The sequence below is a fragment of the Dictyostelium purpureum genome (assembly GCF_000190715.1).
Source record: "Dictyostelium purpureum unplaced genomic scaffold DICPUscaffold_13, whole genome shotgun sequence".
In the NCBI taxonomy this organism is placed as follows: Eukaryota; Evosea; class Eumycetozoa; order Dictyosteliales; family Dictyosteliaceae; genus Dictyostelium; species Dictyostelium purpureum.
In genome coordinates this window covers 106083-134052 of record NW_003519350.1, presented here as the reverse complement: position 1 = coordinate 134052, position 27970 = coordinate 106083, and the positions used below count along the sequence as shown (strand labels likewise).

Here is a 27970-nt window from a genome sequence, read left to right as displayed (position 1 = left end):
TTTTTTTTTAGAAATTTAATATTTATTTTAACAAATTTAAATATAGTTTAATTATTTATTATAATTATTAATATTTTTATTTTATTATTATATATTGATATTATTATTTTTTTATTCATCAATAGTTTGTTGTGGTGATTGTGAAGATTTATTATTTACATCATCGACACAACTGCATATGCAACCACATGAACAGGTTATTAAAGAATATATTTTTTCGTTTATAAAGTTCTTAACATCTTGAGATACTTGATTAACCCAAACTTCTGAATCTTTTATTTTTTCCCAATTTCTAATAACAAAATTAGAAGCAACATTTCTTAGTTGAGTACAACGGTAACGATCAGCAACAGTTAGAATAATTGGAGCATTATCTGTGTCAATATAGTGCCATAGATAAAATTCACAGGAGCTCTTAAGACCGGATAGAGAAAAGTAATCTGCCCATTGTAAAAGATCACAGGCATTTTCCCAAGTTATATTTGCAATACCACAATAAATATATTCTAAAACACCATACATAGCTAAATAGGGTATATCTGGAAGTGTAATTTCGTTTTCTTTTGATTCTTTACCCCAAGTGAACATTGCTCTAAGTTGTTCACAACGTGATGCACAAATCGCTTTATGTGCATAGAGTTTTTTACCTTCACAAACGAAAGTGATATCCGAGTACTCTTGATTATTAAATAGCTTTCTTAAATCTGTTCCGATTTTGGTTGTATTAACTGTCACTGAGGGTTCTTCGATTTGTAATTGATCTGCTATCTTTCTTGCTAGTTCAACTACTTTGCCATGTGGTGAATGTAATAGATAAAATATTGACTGAACACCATTGTTTACGCTTAAACTTTTCCAAACTTCAACTTTATATTGATCTAAAATAAAAAAAAACAGTTAATAAAATGTTTTTTATGTTATATTAAATATTATTATATTTACCATTTCTCATTAAATTATATAGGCAGTATAACGCAAATAATTGAACTTGATAGTATTTAGAGTGTAGTAAAGGTATGTGGGGTTGAAGTGTAATCCAATGGCACACTAAATCCATATAAATACTATTTGAAATAACAAATCTTTCAACTAAATCAAATGCATTGCACTTTTGGAGTTCACTGTGGTTTTCTTCATTCATTGAAAGGTTAGCTATAGTTAAAGTAGTAAGGAATTGAATTCTTTTATCTGAACTCTTTGAACGTGGTATTAAAATTAACTCTACTATATTTTCATTTACTATTTTAACTTGATTTGGATTGATTTCACCTTTTTCGAATCTATATTCTGTAATGTTCTGTAATATTGCTGATGATGCTAATTGAACTTCTGTTCTGTGTATTTGGCTTTGTTTATCTTGTTCATCTTTGCTCTTTTCTATATCAGAAAACATCAAATATTTCAATTTATCTAAAACACCTTCTTCAAATAATAAAACCTTTAAATCAGCTAAAAATAATAAAAAATAAATTAGTTTTTATATATAATATATTATATATTAAATAAATAAATTTTACCTTGAGCAGATAGATGCCATAGTAGTCTTAATGCTGATGACTGTACCTTTTTGGTTTCTGATAAACATAGTTCTATTAAACTTTTAATATTACTTTTTCTTTTCTTTGAAATTTTATCAAAATCAATTTCTGAATATTTTGGTGAACCATTTGGAGAGCATTGGCTGCATTGGGAACCGTTGTGTGGCGAATGGTGATTATTTGTTTCTTTATTGGTAGGTGGTGATGAGCTATGTGTTGGTGATGAGTTATTACTATTATTTGGTGACGAGTTATTACTGTTTGCAGGAGATGATGATGATTTAGAGGAAGAGGGTGAAATAAATACATGTTTGTGATTTGGGTGTTTTTTAATATGATAGTAATAATCTGGGTTTTTAAATAATTCTACTACATGAACTGTTGGGCATAACATTAATCCCTTTAAACCTTGATATTGAGTTTCTGGGTTATCAGTTAGTATATTGCTAATAAATCTAAATATTTTTAAAAAAAATTTTAATTAGTTAAAAATAATAGTTTTATTTGATAGTAATTGTAATAATAGTTAAATAAACTTACCCAACGGCCTCTGAAACTGGATCGCTATCATCTATTCCTTCTGACATCATTTTTATTTGTTAAAAGATAATTGAGAGTAATATAAACTTTTTTAAAAAAAAAATATTAATATGTTATTATAGAAAATAAACTATTATGACACTTGTATATTTTTATAATTAATTAAAAAAAAAAAATATTACGAAATACAAAAATACTAAAACAAATAATTTAAAATTAAAAGTTATTTTAATTTAAAAATAGAAAACAAATTAAATAAAGAGTTTTATTCCTTTTTTCTTTTTTTCTTACACAATTTGATGGAGTTGATAAATTAAGAATTTTTAATATTGTTGGTTTAATATAGTTATTAATGATAATACGACAAAAATAAAAATAAATTAATTTTTTTCTTTTTTCTTTTTTTTTTTTTTTATTTAATTTTATTTTTATTTATTATTTAAATATTAAATGGTATTATTATATGTTTAATCGATTTAATATTGTGTTTTATTTAAATAGAGAGAAGGTGTGTGTTTTTATTTGTGTGAAAAAAAATATTATATGAAAAAAAATTATATATATAACAATGTATTTTTTTTCTATTGATTCTTTTTGATTTGATTATATATATTTATATGTAATCTTAAATAATATTAAAAATATATATGATAATATTTGTTTTTTTTTATTTTTTTTTATTAAGTTACTCTTTCTAACTTATACACCCACTTGTAGTTTATTTTTAAACTATTTCGAGTGGGAAATAAAAAACTAATAAATGCAAATATATGAGTGGTGGGGTATTCTTTTTTTTTTTTTTTCCAACACCCATTTTTCCCCCATATTAATAATATATAATTGTTTTATAATATACAAATAAAAAAGTCTTGGTTGGATATATATTAATTGAAAGGGGGGATGTTTTGCATTTTTTTTTTTTGATGTTATATGATTAATTTTTAATTAAATTGTTTTATTATTTATATTATTATTGAGTGTGTATTATATAAATAGTTATATTGGAGGGAAATAATGATTAACAGTAGTTCTGCAATAATTTAAATTTACAAAAATTTTATTGTTTTTACCCACTATATTTTATTATGTTTTAAGACAAGATTATTGTAAATACAATATTATTGTTTAATATTTTAAAAAAAAAATATAGTTTTATTAAAAATTATTTATTATAGGTTATTTTTATATATTAAAAAAAGAAAAAAAAAAAACAAAATTTATATTAAAAAAAAAAAAAAAAAAAAAAAATTTTTACTCTAGTATCTGTTACACTTTTTATTTTATTTAATTAATATTATTATTATTGTGAAACTTACATTTTTTAATTTTTAATTTTTAATTTTGAGCTATGTTGTTTTTTACTATAATAACCTTATTTATTTTTTTATATTTATTCTAAAATTATGTATTTATTTAAAAATCACAATGTTTTTTTTTTTTTTTTTTTTGGGTTTATAAAAAATTATTTTTTAAACAAAGAAAGATTTTAAAATATAGGGTTATTTTATTAAAAGAAAAGGTTTTGTTTATATTATTTTTGAATATTATTATTTGGATAAAAAAACACCATGTATATCATGTTATGTGTGTATTATTGAAATGGTTTTTTATTTAATTTGAAAAATAAAAATTAAAAAATTTAAATAATTTAATTTATTTTTATTTTTTAAAATTTTTTTTAAAATAATAAAATTTTTTTTTGTAATTGATAAGTTTATTATTATATAGTTTTATAAATGTATTTATTTTGAAGTTATTATTATTTAAATAAAAATATATTACTTTAAACTAAAAATATATAATTAAAAAAAACTTTAGAGTTTTTTAAAAACCAAATTTTTTTTTTTTTTTTTTTTTTTTATATATAAACCAACTCAATAAATCGAAAGTTTTTTTAATTGAAAGTGAGATTATATGCATAAAAAAAATTAATGTTCACACATAACTCACACTTTCACACACCCCACATTTTTATATATTAAGCTGTGTGTGTTTTTCTTTTTTTTTTTTTTATTAAAATTATATTTTTTATATAATCTAAAATTCTATTTTAAGATTAAAAAAAAAATAATTTAATATAGTAATATTTATTAGTAATATAGTTACTTTATTTATATTTCTTTTTATTAATTACTGGGATATTTAAATTTATTGCGATTTTATATCATAAATTTTTTTTTATAAATTCCCCCTTTTTTTCATTTTTTATTTTTATTTTTATTTTTATTTTTATTTTTATTTTTATTTTTATTTTTATTTTTATTTTTATTTTTTTTTAAATTTATTATTTTTATTTTTATTTTTTTTAAATTTATTATTTTTTTTTTTTAAATTTATTATTTTTATAAATTATAAATTTATGTTATAAATTTTATATATATAATGAATAATCATTTTTATTTAAAATTTTCCTTTAGGGCACCTTACTGTCAAACCATATGGTATATATAACGAAGAAAGAAGAAATTAGATATGGTTGGAAAGAGTTTCCCAAGAATTGCTTCATAGGATTAATGAAGCCGTTACTTAAATTATCGAACATGGTTTTAGTATTATAGTTGATGGTTTAGGTTATAGTCAAAGTTTAAAAAGCATTTTTTTGGTTGTTAAACTTTAACAGGGCGCGTGCGGGACTTATATAAATATAAAATACAATTTATTACATTAATTTATAATTTATAAATATATAATATTTATATATATAATGAATTATCATTTTTATTTAATTTCTCCATTTTATTTGGAGAAGTTAAATTAAAATGATAATTCATTATATATAAATATATATATTATAAATCACAATTTAATATATAAATTATAAATTTATAATTTTAAAAAAAAAATTTTATTATTTTAATTTATATTTATTTTTAGTTTTTATTTATTTCTTTTTATCATTTTTCTTTTTTTCAAATTCTTTTTTAATAACATTTATAGTAACGGATATTTTATTGTTTGAAAGTTGTTGAGTATTGATAATATTTGGAGTTACTTCTTTATCCACCCAGTTTTTAAGTTGAACCAGAACCAAAGAGTCTATACCAAAAGAACCAAGTTGTGTTTCTAAATCAAGTTTTTGTTTATCTATTGATAAAGATTCAGATATTTTTTCTAAAAATGCATCCCCAATGTCTGCTTGGGAAAGTTTTAAATCATTTGAGTTGTTTATTTGATTTAATAAAAAATCAAATTTATCATGATGTATTTGATTTAATTCTTTGAAAGTTTTAAAATTAAAGTTTGAAATAATTAAATTATTTGATAAATGTTGATTTTGAATCAGTAAATCAAGTGCACCTAAAGCATGACTTGTTGGAATAGCATTTAAACCTTGATCTTCTACAAAAGTCCAAATAGTATCATTACGAGCTACAACACCAGCGCCACCAAAAGCACCCCAGTTCGATGCTGTACATGGTAAACCAATAGAACGTCTGTAGCTTGCTAAACCATCAAGTACTTTGTTTGCACATACATAGCTACATTGATTATAAGAACCAATTACTGCAGTTACTGATGATGCTAAAATAAAATTAATTAATTTCCAATTACGTTTAATTGATTGATTATGGAGGTTTATTGCACCCATTGTTTTAGCGCCATGAGATATATTAAGATTATTCATATCAATTTCATCTTCTCTGCAAGTTGCATGTTGATATACAAAATGTAAAATGGTATCAACATTGGTAATAGTTGGATTTTCTGAAAATACTTGTTCTAAAGAGTTATCGACTGAAACAGGGTCACTAACATCAGTGATCTTATAATGGAATTTTATATTTTTAAATTTATTAATCAAATACTCTAATTCCCATCTTAAAGAAGATCTTGATAAAATTATAACATTTTCTATGGATATTGAATACTTCAAAAACCATTTAAATAATTCTAATACTATTCCAGCTTGGCCTGTTATTAAAACAGTTTTACCAACATTGGAAGGTTTTATATGATAATCTGATTTTAATACTAAAGAATTTTCATTTTTTTGTTGTGAAATCATTCTTTCTAAAATATTAATATCATTGTTAACTACAATTTTACCAATGTGCTTACGTTTATTAATATATTCAATAGCTTCTTTAATATTTTCACTTGAAAATTCAGTAATTGGTATTGTTTCTAAACTGTTGTTTGAAATTCCTTTTGCGATAATATTTAATAATTTTTTGACTATTTGTTTACGAATAAAGACAAATTCAACATTTGAATATGCGAAATTGAATTTAAAATGATTATTTAACATAAAATCATTTTGATTTAAATGGGTGATTGATAAATCAACAATTCTTCCACCAATATCAAGAGCTTTAAAGTTAGAACCCATATATTCATTACTGTCCAAAGTGTTTAAAATAAGATCTACACCTTCTTTTTCATTAAAGCTTAACTCTTTTACTCTTTCTTTAATATTATTAACAAAATCTTTGTTCCTGGAGGAATAAATACCACTTATAAAAGACCCAAATTTTTCTTTTAAATATTTTTCTTTTTCTGTGGAACCCACTGTTACAAAAATTAAACCTTTATGATCTTTCCATTTCAATATATTAAGAGAGGATAAACCGATGCCTCCCGAAGCTGAATGAATTAAAATAGTTTCATCTTGTTGTAAATTTCCTATATTATAAATACTATGATAACTGGTCCCATAAACTATTGGTAATGAAGCTGCTTGGGTATGTGTAATATTTGATGGTTTGTGACAGATATAGTTTTCATCAACAATAATATGTGATGCAGAAGAGTTAAAATAAGCACCAAATACATTATCTCCTATTTTATATTTAGTTACATTTTCCCCAATTTTTTTTATAACCCCTGAAAATTCACAACCTAATTCTGGGTCATTTGAATTACCGAACTGATTCATCATTTCACTTGGTAATAAACCATTATGAACTAAGAAATCTTTATAATTAATGCCAAAAGATTCGACTTTAACTTCTATTTCATTTGGTTTTAATTGGGTTTTCTTTGATCTTAATATATATTCCAAATTAAAATCTAAATGTAAAAATACTTCATCATTATTTATATTATTGTATGAATTTGATTTAAAATCTTTTTTTAAACTGGATAGAGATTCTTTTTTAAATCTTTCATAATATACAATATTATTTCTTACCATATATTCTCTTTGGTTGTTAATTTTTGGGTTTATTAAAGGTGTAATTATTTTATGTAAATTCATATTATTAATTGAGACCTTATCAAAATCAATTGAAAATGTGTTCAATAGAGGAAATTCATAATAATAAGTATTAGCACCAACAACTGAAGAGGCTAAATAATTGGTTGTTGTTGCATCAACTGAAATTAAAACATGTTTACCACTGCATTTTTCTTTTTATAGTTTTTGATTTATATTAATATATTCTAAAGTAACTTCTTTGAAAGTATCCACATTAATAAGGTCAATTGTTTTAATAAAGAAAATTAAAGATTCATTAGTTAATTTAATTTGATTAAAATCATTGAAATTTGAAACTTGAATAATTTTTTCATAATTATTTTTAATATTATCAATAAACTGTTAGGTTTGTTTTGAAATAATTTCATTTGAAAAAACTATAACTTGGTCATATGTTTCTTTTTCATTGAATTCTTGGTTAAATAATGATGGTTTTTGTGTGTGAATTAAAAATGTTGTTGAATTATTAAAATCATTTGACATTTTAGTATTTTCAAATTTACATTCACCCAATACTTTGTTCCACGTTTTTTGATCCAAACAAGCTCTATCTTTTCTAATATTATGGTCTTTAAAGTTTTGCCACCATGGGTCAAATACACCAAATATACAATCGAAAATGATTGATTTATATGGTAGTTCAATAAATAACAAATATCCTTTTGGTGCCAACACTTTATAGATCTCATTTAGAGAGAATTTAACATCTGAAACAATATTTAAAACATTTGACATAATTACCATATCATAATAACTTGGTTTTATACTTTGTTTTCCTATTAATTCTTCATTTAAATCTAAATGATTAAAAATTATTTCAACTCTTTTATCTTTAAAATTTGATAGTTTTTCTTTTGCTTCTTCAATTATAGATGGGGATATATCAGTCCATGTTAATTCGATATCAATTTCATAAGAATCAGATTCATTTATCAATTGGTAAATGCTATCTAAAACCTTTTTTGTCAAAGAACAATTAGGATACTCTAAATCAATGATATCTTTGATTTCAAACTCTTCGTATAAATTATTAAAACTATTTGGTGTTTCAAAAGGAGAATCTTTAGATTGTAAATATCTTGAAAAAACTAAATCTGAAGGGTATTCTAATGTTAAAACATCTTTCACAAGAGATAATGATGCACAACATGCATTTTTCATATCCCACAAAATGGTTCCATCGCTTAATAAAACTTTGATTGAACCATAAAAATTATTTCCCTTTCTTGATTTAATAAGTGTATAAACATATAGGTTTTCATGTTGAGATTTTCTTTCAGCAGACGGAATATTAGAAGCATAATAAATCATATTCTCGACACTATCAAATACTATATTAGATGTTTCTTCGATTAGACCAATAAATCCATGTAAACAAGTATCTAATAAAGCAGTATTGAAAAATGATTTCGAGTCAATGCTTTGTGATAACCCTAATGGAATAACAGCCATTGAACATTTTTCACCTATATAGAATTCTGATACGCCTTGGAATGCTCCGCTATAATTTAATCCAGTTTTTAATTTTATATTACTATATAATTCTGTTTTGTTTAGTTTTGCTAAATTACAATGATTTTTAATTATATCATGGATATCCAATTTAGTTTCTAAAACCTTAGAGTTATTACTATTTGTTATTTGAATGTTAGCATTTGATGTATTTAACCATTCCCCATTTTTTTAAGAAATCAAATTGACCCCTATATTCATTTTTTGAGGTGGGATATATATTTGTTTGTAAATGGAATGTTGAATTTTCTTTTAAAACTAATGGAGTTTTAAAATTAATATAGTTAATAGTAAGATTTTGATTTTTAAAGATATTTAATATATTTGAGATATAAGATGTTCCTGGTAAATAATATTTATCTTTTACTTGGTGACCTTTTAAAAATTGGAATGGTTGTTTCTTTATATCGATTAATGTGGTATATGATTTTAAAGGAGATTTTACCTCAAACTGGTATTTTGGTAAAAGTTGATTTTTAAAACCACTTAATGGTTTTAAACTCTTGTTTTTAAATTGATATTTAAAATTAATAATGTAATTACTATCACAATATAATTTTGAAATGGTTTCCATAAATCCTAAATTATCATTTGGTTTTTTTTTGTTTAATGGAGAATGAATAGAAATTAAATTTGTATTGAAATAATTGGAATTTATTTGATCACATGTAGAAGGCATCATTTGTTTTAAATAAAATGCCAATGTTGAATGGGGTGCCAATTCAACAAAAGCAATTTCATTACCTAAATCATTATTTTCAATATGTTTATATAAATTAATAATAGTTTGGGAATATTTAACTGGTTTATGAATATTATCAAATAGGTATTGAGGAGTGTAAGGTGTTTCTTTGGTAAATAATTGGGTGGTTACAGTTGAAAATATTGGTATTAATGGCTCTTTTGATTTAAAACTTAATGATAAAATTTGATCTTTTATTTTTAATTGACTACTTGTGTGAAAAGATGAAAGAGAACCCAAGAATGCTGAATGAATATTTCTTTTTTTAAGATCTTTTGATATTTCCTTTAAATTTTCTTCATTACCTGCTAAAACCACTGATGATGGAGAGTTATAACAAGCTACTTCAATATTAGGGAATTTTGATAAATAATTATCTTTATAATCTTCTTCACTGATTAAAGTTGATAACATTTTACCACTTCCATTTGTTTTACTTTGAGCAACAGAACGATTGTAAACCAAATAACAAAAAGTATCTATATCAATCATACCTGAACAATAGGCAGCCGATATCTCACCTAATGAATGACCAATAATAAATGATGGTGAAATACCCCATTCTTTATACAATTCAAATAAAGAAACTTGTAACATACATGTAGCAGGTTGAGCTAATATTGGGTCTTGAATACTTATAAGATCATTATCGGGGATAGATCTTAATTTTTTCAAAATTGAATAACCAAAATATTCATAAAATTTTTTATCTAACATATCCATTAAATTTTTATATGTTGGTTCATTATTATATAATTGTAAACCTTGACCATTCCATTGAGCACCATGACCACAAAATATGAAAACTGTTATTGGATTTTTTTTAATGTTTGACATTTTGAAGTTTTTAAATTTGAAGTTTTGATTTTATTATTTAATTTTAATTTATTTTCAAAATCATCCCAATCTTTGGAAATTACAATTGATCTTTTATAATTTGGAACATAATATTTATTTTTTAACATCAAACAACATTTAATCAAAGATGCTACCCCTGAACAAGCTTTTTTTGAAAAAAAAAAAATTAATATAAAATTTATATTTTTAAATATATAAATACTTACCTTCCAAATGACCAATGTTTGATTTTATGGAACCAATAAGAATTCTATTTGAACTTTCTTTTGTATTTAATGCCATTGAAACACCTTTTACTTCTATTGGATCTCCTTTTGGTGTACCTGTTCCCATTCAACAAAAGTAATATCAGTTTCTTTGATAGCCCCTTTTGTTGATTCTATCGCTTTTGAAATATTATGTGCCTGAGAGATTGATGATGGTTGGTGAAATTAGCCTTATCTAAAACTCCATTGAACTTATACCATCTATTACACAATATATATTATCACCATTTTTTATTGCATTTTTTAAAGATTTCATTATTATAATTCCAACACCTTCCGATCTAACATAACCATCTGCATCTTTATCAATGCTCTACAGCTTCCTACTTTACTCTATTAATAATTTTAAATATTAAAATTAAATATTAAATTATTATTTATAATTAAAAAATCTTTACCAACATATTTAAATTTGTGAAGGATTCCGAAATTAAAGGATCTAAAAAAAAAAAATTGGTTAGAATTTTATTAATTTTTATATTTTTTATAATAATAATTACAATTAATCATGTTAACACCTCCCGAAATTGAGATTTTAGAATTTCCTAATTTAATTGCATTATAACCTTGATATAAAGCGTTTAATGATGAAGAACAAGCAGTATCCAAAGTTATTGACTCACCATGTAAATCAAAAGAGAAGGAGATTCTATTAGCAATTGAATTGGGAGTGAATCCAAAAATATTTTTTTTAATCTCTTCTTTATTTGTGTTTTGGTAATCTGTTGCAGAGCTTCCAATATGAACACAGGTATCAGATCCACGTAATGATAATGGATCAATTTGTGCGTCTTCTAATGCCTCCATAGTTACCTTTAACAATAATCTTTGTTGAGGATCAATAACCGAACTATCATTTGGATTTATTCCAAAAAGTAAAGGATCAAACATACCCCACTCTTTTAGTGGTAATAAACCTGCTTTATGACTTGCAATATTTCCTAGTTCATGATAATTGCAGCTCCATCTTTCGTTAGTATGAACAATCCCATCAAATCCTTTCATTAATGAATCCCACAAAACCCCACAATCTTTCAATCCAGGGCCAATATCACCATTCTCTGTGTATCCTGATGGTAATCTAAAACCTACACCCACAATGGCTACTTTTTCATTATAACTTTCTATACCATTCATTTTTAAAGTTTTTGTAAAATGTAATTTTTAAAAAATTCAGAAAAAAATTTTAATTTTATTCTTTTTTTAACTAGTTTTAAAAACTTTATAAAAACATTTTATTTTAATATGATCACGTGCAACTGTTAATCTTAAAAAAAATCCCCCCCATTTTTTAAATGCTTTCTTAAATATAACCCCCATTTTATTTATCTATTAATTATTTTTTTTTAGTCATGAATCTATACTGATATTAATAAATAGTCAAAATAATAAAGATTTGATTTATCATTTTAAAAGATAATGTTTTTTACTTTTTTTCACTTTTTAAATTTATATATAAATATTACTAAAAAATAATAAATTATATTTGGATTATTATATATATTATTAATTATAAATTTATTATAAATTGTATTTATATTATAATATAAATATTAATAAAAATTATTATTTTTTTATATTTGGTTTTTTAAATTTATCATTAAAAAAGATAATCGTTTTACTTTTTTATATATATAATGAAACCATATTTTTAAAGATTATTATTTATAAAAATAATAATTTAAAAAGCTAATTAGTAAGACAGAATAGAAAAATTCGGTAAAATTTTTTTAAAAAAAAAAAAATTTCATAATATTAATTGAAAAAAAAAAAAATTCATTATTTTTTTAAAAAAAAGAGAATTCGAAATTAAAAAATTGTTTATGAATTAAACCAATTTTATAAGGATATATTATAAAATAGAGTCAAAACAATTATGAAAATACTGTAATAGTATCTCTTTTAAAAAAATTATAAAATAATAAAAGTTATTCATTAAATCTGCCATTATTCAGTTTAATTATTAATTTTTGTTTTTGTCTTGAAATAAAATATCAAATTTTATCGTCCCAAAGAAAACAATAAAATAGTTTATATATTTTAATATCCATAGTAATAATGAACCACTTTTATTAGTAAATGATCATTTTAAAATTATTCATATTTCTTACAGTATTTTCAACATTGTTTTGACCGGGTCACGAAAAAAAAAAATTTTTATATGTTCTTTTATATATTTTTTTTTTATATTATAAAGTTGGTTCATAAATATAAAAAAGATAAACGTTTATAATATTTAATAAATAAAAACATTTAATTTATTTTTTTTTTATTTTTTTTATAATTTTTTTTTTTTTATGATAGGTCAAATCTTTTTTGAAAGATAATTAATTTTTAAGTGTTTTAAAAAATAATTTTTTATTTTTGATATTTTAATTGAAAATTTTCAATATTTTGTTAAAACACCTCTATTTTTAATTATTTCTTTAATTTTTTTTGGGATTGGTTAATATAAATTAATAATATTTTCTTGTTAAAAAATGGACATATTTTTCTCAAATAAATCTTTAAAATCCACTTGAGAATACCCTATAATCTTATGAATCAAACGTATTTTAACACTCACAATAAAATTTCAATAATTATGAGGTCTATAGAGTATTTTGGGATCAATATGACATCAATTTTATTTATTTTGTAAAAATTTAGAAAAATTTCTAAACTATTAATTGGAAAGTTATCTTGTAAATCATTAATATCTTAAAAATTAAAGCAATATTCGCCAAGCTTGGGACCACACTTATCGATCAGTACCATAAAATATGTCATCTATTTTTATTAATATAAAAAAAATTGTATTGAACCTGCACCTCTCATAGAAGAAAATTAACATGTATTCACAGAAACTCCTGTTGGTCTCTTTCTTGATAGAATATTATTTGAATGTTATCTTTAACTTTAAATCTATTTTAATATCCAATTAATAAAAATATAGTTCAAATCAAGTTTCATCTGCAAAAACTACCCTTTTCCAAAATTCCACTGTGAGTCACCAATTTGTATGGCCCATTGATATCTATACCTCTTTGCTTTTTTTGTGAGATAAGGCTTATATTTCAAACTTCCAAATGTAATAACTTTGCAATGGAGTGAACTTATTATTGTGTTATTTAAAATTTATGTATTATAATTCTTCCGAAGATATCGTTTAATTTGTAGAATATTATGATATATCTCATTTGATAATAAATTTTTTATAACCATTTCAATTTAATCTTTCATAATTATTTTACTATCTGGATATTTTTTGAGTTGAATCGGATCATTAAATGCATAATTTATCAAAATACCTTTAATTGTTGATCACCTGAATCCAATTATTTCTTCTTTTTTTTAATTGTTACATCCATCTTCATAAAATTTTAAATTATTTTAAATTTTTTCAAATTGATTAGGTCATATTGTTTAATTTATTATAGTTTTATTAAAAGATAATATTATTATAATAAAAATAAAAAAAATATGAAAAGTAATAAAAAAAAAGATAAAAATTAATTATCTTTCAGTAAAGATTTGACTTATTTTTTTTAATAAGGAAAATAAAAAAAAAATAAAAAAAAAAATAAAAAAAAAAATAAAAAATAAAAGGACAGTATTTTTAAAAAATAGGTTATTTTTTATATATATTTGCCTTTAATTGATAAAATAAAAATTAAAAATACAGGATTTACACAAGAATTAAAAATTTTGATCATACCCGGTCAAAACAATCTTGAAAATACTGTATCTTTACCCATTGGATTTTTAAAATCTTTAACAATAATAATTTATAAATTATAAATTAATGTAATAAATTGTATTTTATAAAATATATATTTAAGTATATATTTATAAATTTAATTTGTTAATGAATATAAAAGATAAACTTTAATTAATTTTTTTTTAATTTTTTTATAATTTTTTTTTTAAAATCGATATTTTGTGTTTAATAAAATTTTCAATATTTTGTTAAACAACCTCTTTTTTTAATTTATTTCATTAAAAAATTTTTTTTTTTTTGGGATTGGTTGATAAATTAATAGTTTCATTAAAATCCACTTGGGAATTCCCTATAAGCTTATGAATTAAAGTTTTTTTTAACACTCACAAAAAGTTAAGAGGGGGTTCAGAGAGTATTTTGATCAATTCCATTTTTTTTGTTAAATTTTCAAAACTATTATTTTGACAGTTCTTTAAAGCAATATCATTCAGTCCCATAAAATATGATCATCTATTTGTATAACCATAAATACATGGCACCTACTCACATTGAAGCATTCACTGAAACTGTTTGTATTTTTTTTGAATAAAAATGAAAATAAGCTGATAACCAAGTGCAGTTCACCTTATTTAAGTTTTATTACGAGAAAAAAAAAATTAATTTTTTGGACAAACCAAAGTTTTTTTATAATTTTTTTTATTTTTTTTTTTAATTTTTTTAAATTTTTTTTTTTTAATTTTTTTATTTTTTAATTTTTTTTTTTTTTTTTTATTTTTTAATTTTTTTTTTTAATTTTTTTATTTTTTAATTTTTTTTTTAAATTATAAATTTATATAATAAATTGTATTTTATAATATATATATTTATATATAATGAATAATCATTTTTAAATAAAATACCTACAAATAAATCATATTTAACATATGGTTTTCTATTTTTAAAAATTTTAGAATGAAAAAACAATAAATATTAGGCACTTTCTAATCAACCAATTTTATTATTTTTATTTTGGTATTTCTCCTGAAAACAAATAAATCATACCTTCCATTGCAGAAAAGAAGAACATGTCAAAAACAGCTGTCCAGATATCGCCAAATAATATATTGGTACCGATAGGTATGCAGAAGCCTATAACAAGTATTGTGCATTGATAGATACTGGTTGTAGTGTTAGCTTATTGAACAACAAGTATTGTGATTGGTTAAAGAGTATAGTGAAAGATATCAGAGTCAAGTATCCAATTGGTGATGTTTATAGAGAAGGCGTTTCTAAAAAGAGTGTGGAGGCTACGGTTCAATTTAAAACATTGGATGGAAATGCCAACCGATTTGAAGTTTTATGCAATCAACATGGAGCACGATATGGTAATCGGGTTGGATTTTTTGGTACAGTCCTTACGTATTGAAGATCCACATATTATCAAAATATTTAGATGCAGATGATGATAAATTAGCCCATAAAGTAAAATTAACCTTATTCATTCAAAAAGCTCTTACAGACACCACGACAGCTCGCTCGTATATTTGAAAACAAGGGGCTCAATACCAGAACTTTCCCATCTGGTAGAAGAACTTTGGCATCTCTCGCACAAGAAAAGAATAGAACTCATTGGCGAACATATTCCAGGGTTTTTCAACGTGAAAGCCGACCAACTTTCAAGAAAAGAAGGTCTTTAAATAACAGCGCTATTTTTTCAAAACTCATGGCAGGCATAAGCAACTACAGTAGTAACCACTTATTTAAGAAGAAAACGAGAAGCAACATTAATTAAATTATCTTAAAAATTTTGGAGAAATAAAAGTATAATTTCATTATATTAATATATATATTGAAATAGTATTAATAAGAGTAAAGTAATAAACAACAAAATTAGTATAAATCTTTGTAAATACTTTTTTGTTTTTAATAAATGTCCATCATCATCGTGTATTTTCCAGTAACTAATTTCAATCACTAAAGAATCAACATATTGCAGACATACTTGGAAAGATTATAAATCTCAAATAAAACACATTTAAATCATAAATGTAATTTAATTATTTGTTAATTAATTTTTTTTTTTTAAATAATTATTTTTTTTTTTTTTTTTTTGGATTGCACAAATTAATTACATTCCATTTATGTCCTATGGGGTCTGATTGTATTGGTTTCCTACTTTTAATGATTGATTATCTGTTTTTTTTAAAAATAATAAAAAATTATAATAAATGTAATTACACATTGATATATAATTAATTCAATCTATTTTAATAATAATTATTTTTATTATAAAAAAAAACTTTAATAATTATTATTTTAAAAAAAACTTTTTAACTTCCAAAAATAATATTTAATTTCTTATATCTTGTTTTAAATATTATAAGAAATATATAATTATTATAAAAAATCATTATTATAAAAAAACTTGACCACATAGAATGTGTGTTTATAGGGGGTTAAAAAAAAAAAAATATCACCCCCAACATATAAACTTAAAATTATAATAAAAAGATAAATAAAATATAGATTGTTAATATAATTATGCTATTAAATCAAAATAATGGTAAATAAATGATTAAAAATGTATAAATTTAAAAAAAAAAAAATTTATTTTTATTTGAATGAATAAATAATTATTTTTTATTTTTATTTTATTTATTTGTTTTTATTTAAAAATAACCTCATAATTTTTTTTTTTTTTTTTTATAATTTTTTTATTTGTAACTTTAATATAATAAAAAATAATTTTTCACATTTGTACAATAAATAATAAAATAGTAATAATAAAATAAAAATGAATAGAGTAAAAGGATTGTTTTATTTCTTTTTTATAGTATTGTTTATTTCAAACTATGTAGAATGTTTTAATTATCAAGAAATTCAATATAATAACAATATGTGTGAAGGAGCATTTGTTTTCAATATTAAAACTACACAATGTTCTAATCATGGCTACATTAAAAAAGTAAATGAAACTATTGTAATGGTTATTCCAATTAAAAGTAGCGAGGAATGTGTCGAAACCAATGATGGCTCACCAAAACCAGTAACCTCTCCATCACCAACCCCATCTGAAAATAACTCTACAAATAGCTCAAACAGTCACAACAGCACCTCAAGCGATTTAAGCTCAAATAGCCTCGATAGTAATAGTACAATTGACTCCAATTCTACCGAAACTCATAATTCAAATAATACATCAAGCGACAATGGATCAACAACAAATGAACCATATGAACCACCAAAATACTACAAACTCAATCAATGCAATGTATTGCCAGATGGTACAAGTGTTTTTGTTTCACTCCAAGAAGAATCAGAAGAACATCCATATAAAGAAATGAATTATTGCAATGATATTGAATTATTGGATAACAACTGTGACTATGCAAAAGTTAGAACATACAATAATTTTACCTGTATTTCAACCGGGAAGAATGAAAAGGGTGTAGCTCAATTTGAAAGAATCAGCTGTAGAGCAAATCTCCAATCAATTGATTATGACTATTGTTTACATGATTGTTCAAATGTAAACTGTAATTATAACTATACCAAAACCTCTGGAGTTGTATTATGCGCAGATATAGAAACCATCGATACTACAAATAATGCTAACTCAATCTATAATAATAGTTATATATTATTTATTGTATTAATATTAATAAACTTTATATTATTTTACTAATTAGTAAATGTAAATAAATATTTTTCTTAAAAATAATAAAAAAAAATAAAAAAAAAGTAAAAAAAAAATAAAAAAATAAAAACACTTTTAATTATAATATAAATGTTTATTTAAAATTCTTTTCTTTTCTTTTTAATTTTTTCATCATCACTTATTACTAAATTTGTTTTTAGTTTTTTTTGTAATTCATTTTGATTCTTGTCATTTTTGGCACTAAATTCTCTATCTTGCGATTGGTGACTTTTTCTTTTCTTTTCTGATATATCTATTTGTTGTTGATTATCAAATTTTTGTTCTTTTTTATCCTTAATTATAATTTGTTCTGAATCATTTGTTTGGGTTTCTGATAAAACGGTGCTAGATTTTTTTCCTTTCTTTAATGAATCTGATTGATTTGGTTGTTCATTGCAATTTGTATTAGTTATTTGTTGCTGTGATTGTGGTTTTTGTGGCTTTTGTGGTTTTTGTTGTTGTGGTTGTATTTGTTGTGTTTGGGTTTGTTGTTGTTTCATTTTATTGAATCTTTCTCTATTAGCCTGTCTTTTCGAAAGTTTTGGTTCTCCATTTGAAGAGTCGTTTTTGCTGGTATCATTATCATCTTTTCCAAATGATTTTTTATTAGTTGGATAGTTGGACTCACCTAAATCTTCATTAATATTGCTATCATAATAATTAATACTATTGTTATTTCGAACATTATTAAATTTGTTATTATTTTTAAAATTATTGTGATTACTGTTATTGAATCTCTTATTGCTACTATCATTGTAGTTATAATTATTATTATTATTATAATTATTATTATTATTATTATAATTATTATCATTATTATTATTATTATAATTATTATTACTACTATCATTGTAGTTATAATTATTATTATTATTTTTATTATTATTATTATTATTATTATTATTATTATTATTATTATTATTATTATTATTATTATTATTATTATTTTTATTATTATTATTATTATTATTATAATTATTATTATAATTGTTATTATAATTATTATTATTTTTATTACTATTATTGAATCTATTATTAAACATGTTGCTTTGTTGTTGCTCTTGTTTTATAAAAATGTTTAAATATAATTCATTTAATTGACAAATTGATTGAATTTGTAATTTTTGATCAAAGAAATTGCTATTAAAGTTATTAATTAAATTATATTGATGCGACTGTTGAGGTTGATTAGGATCAATAATTTCTTCATAAAACTCTAAAGATCTATTTGGAAAAATATTAAAGAATAAAGTTGATTGAAATTTTAATTGTGATTTTTGGAAACTTGTTAAATTTTTATCATCTGTATGTCTATTAAATATTTTTTCTAATTGAATTAATGAATCTGACTTTGAAAACTCTCTCTTTAAAACTCTAAGATCCATGACATTGAAATGGGGGGCTAACTTGTAAATTGGATGATAAGCTTCTGGGAACAAATGTTTGTTTGAATAATCGATCAAAAGGAAACCAAAGAATAACGGAAATGGTGGTTTATCACTTTTGACTACAAAACTAAAATCTTGGTTTGTTGCATATTTGAACAGTCTTGGATTAATTTGATTATTTAAAGGGAGGTAAAAGTTGAAATCATCGCATATACCTTGGAAATAGTCTAAGTGCCATTTTAAACCATAAAGTACATAATTTAATTTTTTGAGCTTTTCTTTATTACTTAAACTATCAATTGATTTAATATTTCTTGTATTATTTTCTTCATTTCCGCCATCTGAAGCATCGATATCATTTTCTTCTTCATCTTTTTCATCTTCATTTTCGCTATCTTCATCAGATCCTTCATCAGATTCAAAATCACTAACTGCTTCATCATCTGATTCATTATTTAAATTCATAAAATATTCTTTGCCTTCATAAAGAATCTCTTCACCTTCCTCGTATTGATCTTGTTCCTTCATTAGCTTTTCTCTTTCTTCTTTTTCGATAGTCTTTAAAATTTCTTTGAATTTATAGTTGTATTTTTGTTTTTTATTCTTTATTGTTGTTAAATGGTTTGAATTATCTGAAACCTGTTTAAGCTTGTGTTGGGTATTTCTTATAATGTTGTATATTTTATAAATATATTTCTCTTTAATGATTGAAATATTCTCTTTCCAAAATGGATATTCTAAAGAAAAGAATCTAGAAGCTAAGGCATTGATCGAGTGATCAGAATCTAACACCTTTCCCTGTAAATATATAAAACATCCATTTGTATCTACTTCAACTTTATAGCTATTGTTCTGTGGTAAACCTTTTGATAAACAATAATACAACATCATGATACCAAATTTTTCTCTAAGACCAATATTAATTGAGGTTTTTTGAATTTTGATATCACTTTCTTTTTTCAAACTATCCAACTCTAATGCTTTTGATTTAGCTGCTGTTGTTGTTGTTGCTGTTGTTTCTCGAACCGGTGCTATATTGCTTGTAAGATCGATTAACTCTACTGGTCTCATTCCGCAACCTTTTAAAATAACTTGAGATAAATTTTCATAATTAAATAACTTGGTTTCTTGATTATAAAGTGGTTTCTTTAATTTGCAATATTCATTCCACCCATTTTGCATTTTGAATGATGATACTTTTGGTAAGTGATCAGTGCCCATCAAAAAAGATAATAATACAAAATCTATGATTGCTTGTCTATCGTTGATACCGCTTTCTTTATAAATAGCTTCTCTTAACTGATTAACATAAAGTACTTGATTTGATTCTTTATTTAAAATTTGAATATTATTGTACTTTGATAATAAACAAAATAATATCATATCTGAATCACTGTAAATAATAAAATATAAAAAATTAATATGATATTAAAAAGGAATTATTTTGTATTATCTTAATTTTACTTACTTTGATGCAATTGTAATAATGTCATTTAAATTATAATTGGAGTTATTGATATGTTGAAATATTTTCCATTCACCTTCACCCATTCTATCAGCGGCTGAAATGAAAACATTCTTTGCAAATGATAACTTGTTTTTTGTATAGTATATAAAAAATGATTTTAAAAGACCCATAAAACTGGTACCTGGTGTAAAATTTAAAGTTGAGAATCCCACATTCAGTTCCAAACCTTCTAAATAGTCATAGTCATGTTTTAATAAATTGATATCATTTTCTCCTGTTTCCTCATCTCTATTTTTATTAATATAATATAACAATTTGTGTAAATTTAAATTCTTTTAAATAAAAAAAATGAAAATTTTAGTATAAAATTTATTTAATATATAGATAGATATAAAAATAAGAATACTTACTTTTAATCTTCTTTCTCTTTGAGTAGTCATTTTAGAACGGGGACCTGGCCCATCTACTGAAAAGAATATTGTATGTCTAATTTTTGTTGAATAAATAATTTCGTTTAAAAAATGTTTTAATCTTTTTAAAGCGTTTATTTCTACATTTTGAATATTTGGTTTTTTAGTTATTGTTTTGTGTAAATAATTATTAACATCAATGTAAATATGATCGGTATGAAAATTATTGGGTAAAGGTTTATATAAGTTGTAACGCTTTTTAATAAAAACTTGTAAACCTTCAACACCCATCTTAAAAATATGTATGAGGTAATTAAAAAGTATTTAAAATGAAAAAAAAAATGAAAAAAAGTTTTTTTTTTAAAAAAAAAAAAAAAAAAAAAATAAATAAAATAAAATTAATTAAAACGAAAAAAAAAAAAAAAATCAATTTTATTTTTGTTTTTTTGATTATTTATAGCTGTGCATAATTGTTTTATTATTTTTTTAAATTTATTATTTCTATTTATTATATATTACTTTTATTCCCATAAATAATATTTTTTTTAAAACACAAATTTTCCACAAATTTAACTCACACACTATAAACCCCAAAAAAAAAAATGAATTAAATGATTAAGCAGCTTATTGTAACCAATAATTTTTTCCTCCACCTATAAATAAAAAATAAAAAAATAATATTTCAATCACAATTGGGGTGATTTAAAAAAAAGTAAATATTAAAAAAAAAATTTTTTTGGTGTTTACTTCCTATTTTTATTTTTTTTTTTTATTTTAATTTTTTAATATACAATATATTTTTTTTATATACATTTAAATTATTTGTATATTTATATATAAAAATGCTAATTTTACCTAATTATATTTGCGAATATATTTTAGAAACCATTCTTTATTATTATTATAAAAAAGATTTGATTTTTTATTTAGATCAATATTTAATAAGTAATAATAATGAAATTATACAATATTCATTGGTTTCAAAGACTTGGTTTCAATGTGTTTCAAATATATTACCAAAGCTCAACAAGTGCTATAACTGCAATGTTTTCAAGGGTTTAAGTGTTCAGAATCCATCACAAGTCACTCAAAAGTTTAAATTGATTAAAATTCAAGATTCAATTAAAGTTTTCAGTAGATTATCACAATTTCAAGATTTAACATCTGAAGAGTTTAATAGCAAGGATTATAAAAAAATATACATTAATGAAACTCTTTTCGCTGACCAAGCAACTAGATTACTTGATTCAATTGAAAAATACCCAGAGAATTGCAATTTTGGAACTATTATCCTGTCTCCATTGGATTTAATCAAGCTAAGCAAAAATAAGACCACTGAAAAAAAAAAAGGTGTCTCATTCCAAAAAATCAAAAATATAACTCTATCCGGAAACAAGGATGCACTTTTAGATATATTAGAGCTAGATTTAAAAAGTATAGAGTTTTATGAAACCATGTCCCATAGTCTAGAGTTGAAATTCAAACAAAATCAAAGCAGTAAGAAATTGTCTATTGATGATCTGGTATTTCCACAGTACATGGATGCTGACCAATCATTTTCAAAACTCAAAAAATTTTCGTATCTTACCACTGTTGATAAGGTTATTGATATCAATTTTAAATATCAAGATGAAAATGATGAAATGGAGTTTGAAGAAGAATTTCAAGATGACGATCAAGATGAAAATGATGGAATGGAGGCTGAAGATGAGGTTCAAGATGGTACCTCAAATATAGTTAAATCATGGCAATACTATGTAGATAGACTTTCAAATGATCCCAACTTTACTAGTTTTAGTATTGCCCATCAATGTGACCGTGGATGCAATTGTAGATTTAAAATTAATAATGATTTAATAGTCGACGGCTATAAATCTATTCTTTCAAACCCTAAATCAAATCTCAAAGTATTTAAGTGTTATGGGGGGAAATTATCAACCAATATACAATTGTTTGAAGCCCTTAAAGTTAACAAATCAATTGTTGATGTCCATATTTCAAGTGCATACTTTGAAACTATCATTGAAACAATTCTTTCAACTAATGTCAATAGAACAATTAGAAATTTAACAGTAACAACAAGAGAAGTTCAAGATAGACTATGCACCCATGGCTTGAAGTTATTATGTGATAAAAAGATTGATTTACACTCTATAACAATCATTATAAAAAAATCAAATTTTAACCCAAATTTTTATTTAGATTTTATTAAATCATCATCATTAAAGTTTAATATCAATGAGATTAATATTATAAATGATATAGGTTTAGATATAGGTAAAATCAAAACAGTTTTTTATCAAAAAATTTCAAATAATACAATTATAAACATTTTAACCCACAAAAAAGGTAATAAATAAATATATTCCCAGTGTTTATAAATGTAATTTATCAATTAAACTTCAATAGGCTCAGAATTAAACATATAAAAAAATAAAATCATTTAGTAATAAAATTAATAATTATAGAATTAAATGTTGGTTTTACTTCTCTTTCTTTTTAAAATAATTATTTTTTAGTTTGTTGGAAATAAAATATTTTTTTTTATTTTTTTTTAAATTATTTTTTTTTTATTTATTTTTTTCAATTCATAAATTAAATTTTTTTTTTGCATATTTATTTTATATTCAAAAAATGGGTAATAACGACAACAACTTTAAAGAAATGTATGAAATAATCGAAAAAGAAAACCAGAGTAATAAAAAAACAATAGAAACACTAGAAAATAAAATTAATGATATAATAAATAATTATGAAATATTATCAAACAAATATAAAATATTAGAAGAAAAATTAAATATTAATAATAATAATAATAATAATAATAACATTAATAAAACTTCTAATGATTTGTTTAATAATGTATGGAATAATATTTATATTAGAAAAGAAATAATTCATCAAATGAATATATACAAAGATCACTATAGAGCATTTGTAAACTCGAGTGAAGAGTTAAGAAATTTACCATTTAAAGAATATGTTACAGTGTTAGAGTATAATTCAAATGAACAGTTAGTAAAAGGGGATATACCAGATGGGGTATTGGAGGTTTTTATCCTTAAAGACTATCCATATGAAATAAAACCAGATGATATTCCTTCATCAACACTTTCATTATCAATAAAGAAAGTCAAAGGTAGATTAGAGGTTGGATCATTACCAGATGGTTTAAAGAAACTTAAAATGTCCTATAATATCAAATTGGAACCTAAAATACTTCCAACTACTTTGGTAGAGTTAGAAATTGAAGGATATTCAGCAGAGCTTTGTAGTGATGTTTTACCAGAATCAATTAAAGTATTAAAGTTAAACTCATATGATCACCCAATTCGCAGAGGAGCCATTCCCGAAAATGTTCAAGACCTAGAAATGAACTCATTTGATCATCAAATAGAACCAAATGTACTTCCTTTTTCACTTAGAAATCTATCATTAAGGTCCTATGAGCAAAGATTAAATATTGGATCCATACCTCCATTGGTTCGAGAACTAGTTTTAGGCAATATAAATCCAGAAATTATACAACCAGGTGCAATCCCCAAATCTACAAATTATGTCAATAGGTATATACCAGTTGGTGATTTTAATTTCTTGGAAGGCTTCCATCAAGGTGGAGTTGTTGGTGGCCTAGCCACATTTGGTGACGGGAATATAGGGGTTGGTAATTTCGAATATGACTAATAAAATAATAAAATATAAATAAAATATAAAATGAAATTTATCTTTTAAATTTATATTATTTAATAGGATTTATTATAATTAATACAATTATTTTGTTTAATAGTTTGATTATTTTTAAATAAAAAAGGATATAGAAATTAGGGATTATAATTTAGCTTAGCTTTAGAAAAAATGGCTTTGTCTAGTTTTGGGGTCGAATAGTCGCTTATTGAAATCAAATTCATTGTTTTAGTTCATTTTTTTTTTTTTTTTAGTTTTTGTAGTCCTAAAAACCAAAAGAAAAGGTCGAATTATAAATAGATATTATTCCTCATTTGGATTGTATAAAAATAAAAGAATATTATTTAATATTTTTTCATCAAAATCATTAACAGCATTCTTAATATTTTGTTATTTTTTCCCACTTGGTCCAGTATATTTCGTCGTAATACCAATGTTTTTAATTAGAATGTGGGAAATTTCATATGACACAATAAAAAACAACAATTTTTATGAATTTTCAATGATTCAAGTTCAAAAACAAAAATGAATATATTGAATAATATAACATATGTTATCATAATTATATTTATTTTTAAAATAAAACCTCAACAGATCCAAATCAAAAGAAAAAGGTAGAATTATATTTTTATTATTATTTTTTTACAGTTGTTTTTTTTTATTTATTGTAAAATATATTATTAATGTAATTGTTAAGCGGATTTTTCAAATTTATTTTATATAAAATAGCAGTTATTGAATAAAGTGCAATATTTAAAAATAATAAAAAAATAAATTTAACAAAATTTTTTTTTGGACAATGTGTTTTGCTTAGGGAGTGGGCAAATGTTTCAAGGGTAGATATTGTTAAAAACTCTGTATTTTATGATTATTATAATATATCAAAAATGGAATGATTAAATTCCAAATAAAATTCACTTTAAATTTTAAAATATGAATTTTTTTAATTTTTTCTCTATTTTTAGTTTATTTTTTTTTTTCCTATTGCTTCGCTAGTTCTAAAAAAAGTGAAAAGTGCTCCTCCATGAATTTTGTAATATTGCGTTCCATAATCCAAAGCTCAAAGAATATAAATAATAAATAATAAATTAACTATAAAATTATAAATAAACTTTAAAATAAATATATTTTAATAATATATTTATTTATTTTAACTCAAAATCATTTTTTTTATTTATTTTCACAAAAAAACATTTTGCTTTTTTTTTTAAAAATTTATTAAAAAAAATCTATTAGAAAAATTTTTTTTTCTTTAAATTTAAGGGTTAAAAAAAAATTTTCTTCAACTTTAAGGGTTAAAAAAAAATTTTATCAAAAATTTTTACATTTTTTTAAAAAATTCAGTTTATAAAAAAGAAATGTTAATTTTATTCATTAATTTTTATACTAACAATGAATGAACTACTATCATCTCTAATTAACTTTCGCGTAAATGAAGAGTTAAAAAACAGCTATAATATTAGTGATAGGTAAGTATAATACAATATAATACAATACATAAAATAAATATAATATAATAGTCGATTAATTAAAAGCATATTAATTAGTTTTTTCTCTTTTTAACTATTTATTATAGATTATTATATAGAGTTTGGAATAATATATTTTTAAGAAATGAAATTCATAAACATATTTTAAAGTTTATTAAACATAGTGTTGAAGATCTTGATATATCAGGTTATAGCAAGTTTAAAGATAAATCATATATAACAACACTTAACTGGCGTGGTCCACTACAAGATAAAGATGAATATCCACCATTTTTGACAAATTTATATTTGCACGGTTCTTCTAAAATGCTAACTCTAACAACTTTTCCAAACACAATTACTACACTCGCATTCGGTTATTATTTTAACCAAGTAATTCCACCCGGCACATTACCAAATAGTCTCACAACACTCACATTCGATTATTATTTTGACCAAGTAGTTCTACCCGGCACATTACCAAATAATCTCACAACACTCACATTCGGTCATGCTTTTAACCAAGTAGTTCTACCCAACACATTCCCAAATAGTCTCACAACTCTCAAATTCGGTGATTGGTTTAACCAAGTAATTCTACCCGGCACATTACCAAATAGTCTCACAACACTCACATTCGGTCATAATTTTAACCAAGTAATTCCACCCGGCACATTACCAAATAGTCTCACAACACTCACATTCGGTCGTGATTTTAACCAAGTAGTTCCATCTGAAACATTACCAAATAGTCTCACAACACTCAAATTCGGTAGTCGTTATAAGCATGTAGTTCGACCCGGCACATTACCAAATAGTCTCACAACACTCAAATTCGGTCATTATTTTAACCAAGTAATTCTACCCGGCACATTACCAAATAGTCTCACAAAACTCACATTAGGTTATTATTTTGATCGAGCAATTCTACCTAGGACATTACCAAATAGTCTCACAACACTCACATTCGGTGATTGGTTTAACCAAGTAATTCGACGCGGCACATTACCAAATAGTCTCACAACACTCACATTCAGTAATTATTTTAACCAAGTAATTCGACCCGGCAGATTACCAAATAGTCTCATAACACTCACATTCGGTGATGGTTTTAATCGAGCAATTCTACCCGGCACATTACCAAATAGTCTCACAACACTCACATTCGGTTATTGTTTTAACCAAGTAATTCTACCCGGCACATTACCAAATAGTCTCACAACACTCACATTCGATTATTATTTTAACCAAGTAATTCTACCCGGCACATTACCAAATGGTCTCACAACACTCACATTCGGTCATAATTTTAACCAAGTAGTTCTACCCGGCACATTACCAAATAGTCTCACAACACTCACATTCGGTGATTGGTTTAACCAAGTAATTCCACCCGGCACATTACCAAATAGTCTCATAACACTCACATTAGGTGTTGATTTTAATCGAGCAATTCTACCCGGCACATTATCAAATAGTCTCACAACACTCACATTCGGTCGTGATTTTAACCAAGTAGTTC

The 27970-nt window shown here is 23.0% G+C and overlaps 7 protein-coding genes across 7 annotated transcripts; 3 read left to right on the top strand and 4 right to left on the bottom strand.

Annotated features, from left to right (window-relative positions):
* Window positions 1–9: 9 nt before the first annotated feature.
* DICPUDRAFT_91186 (uncharacterized protein) lies at window positions 10–3244 on the bottom strand. The gene is made up of 5 exons (XM_003283737.1): window positions 3149–3244; window positions 2079–2164; window positions 1518–1993; window positions 943–1449; window positions 10–878 (listed from the first exon to the last, which is right to left on the bottom strand). Exons 2-5 carry the CDS (start codon window positions 2126–2128, stop codon window positions 112–114), a joined length of 1800 nt encoding a protein of 599 aa, XP_003283785.1. The 5' UTR covers window positions 2129–2164; window positions 3149–3244; the 3' UTR covers window positions 10–111.
* Window positions 3245–4959: 1715 nt separating this feature from the next.
* On the bottom strand, window positions 4960–10366 carry DICPUDRAFT_147536 (uncharacterized protein; the record flags this gene model as incomplete). The annotated part of the gene is made up of 4 exons (XM_003283736.1): window positions 4960–5600; window positions 5631–7394; window positions 7779–8892; window positions 9155–10366. 4 exons carry the CDS (start codon window positions 10364–10366, stop codon window positions 4960–4962), a joined length of 4731 nt encoding a protein of 1576 aa, XP_003283784.1.
* A 670-nt stretch (window positions 10367–11036) lies between these two features.
* Window positions 11037–11790, bottom strand: DICPUDRAFT_147534 (uncharacterized protein; the record flags this gene model as incomplete). Its single annotated transcript, XM_003283735.1, has 2 exons — window positions 11037–11092; window positions 11154–11790. The coding sequence occupies 2 exons, from the start codon at window positions 11788–11790 to the stop codon at window positions 11037–11039; spliced, it is 693 nt and encodes a 230-aa protein (XP_003283783.1).
* A 5271-nt stretch (window positions 11791–17061) lies between these two features.
* On the top strand, window positions 17062–18117 carry DICPUDRAFT_91185 (uncharacterized protein). The gene has a single exon (XM_003283764.1). It carries the CDS (start codon window positions 17127–17129, stop codon window positions 18015–18017), a length of 891 nt encoding a protein of 296 aa, XP_003283812.1. The 5' UTR covers window positions 17062–17126; the 3' UTR covers window positions 18018–18117.
* Window positions 18118–20503: 2386 nt separating this feature from the next.
* DICPUDRAFT_18829 (uncharacterized protein) lies at window positions 20504–21586 on the bottom strand (the record flags this gene model as incomplete). Its single annotated transcript, XM_003283734.1, has 3 exons — window positions 20504–20810; window positions 20886–21217; window positions 21296–21586. Coding segments are annotated over 3 exons (930 nt in total), but the record flags the coding sequence as incomplete, so codon positions are not given.
* Window positions 21587–22137: 551 nt separating this feature from the next.
* DICPUDRAFT_96485 (uncharacterized protein) lies at window positions 22138–23761 on the top strand (the record flags this gene model as incomplete). The annotated part of the gene is made up of 1 exon (XM_003283763.1): window positions 22138–23761. One exon carries the CDS (start codon window positions 22138–22140, stop codon window positions 23653–23655), a length of 1518 nt encoding a protein of 505 aa, XP_003283811.1. The 3' UTR covers window positions 23656–23761.
* Window positions 23762–24130: 369 nt separating this feature from the next.
* On the top strand, window positions 24131–27831 carry DICPUDRAFT_19470 (uncharacterized protein; the record flags this gene model as incomplete). The annotated part of the gene is made up of 3 exons (XM_003283762.1): window positions 24131–24337; window positions 24786–24790; window positions 27069–27831. Coding segments are annotated over 3 exons (975 nt in total), but the record flags the coding sequence as incomplete, so codon positions are not given.
* Window positions 27832–27970: the final 139 nt, after the last annotated feature.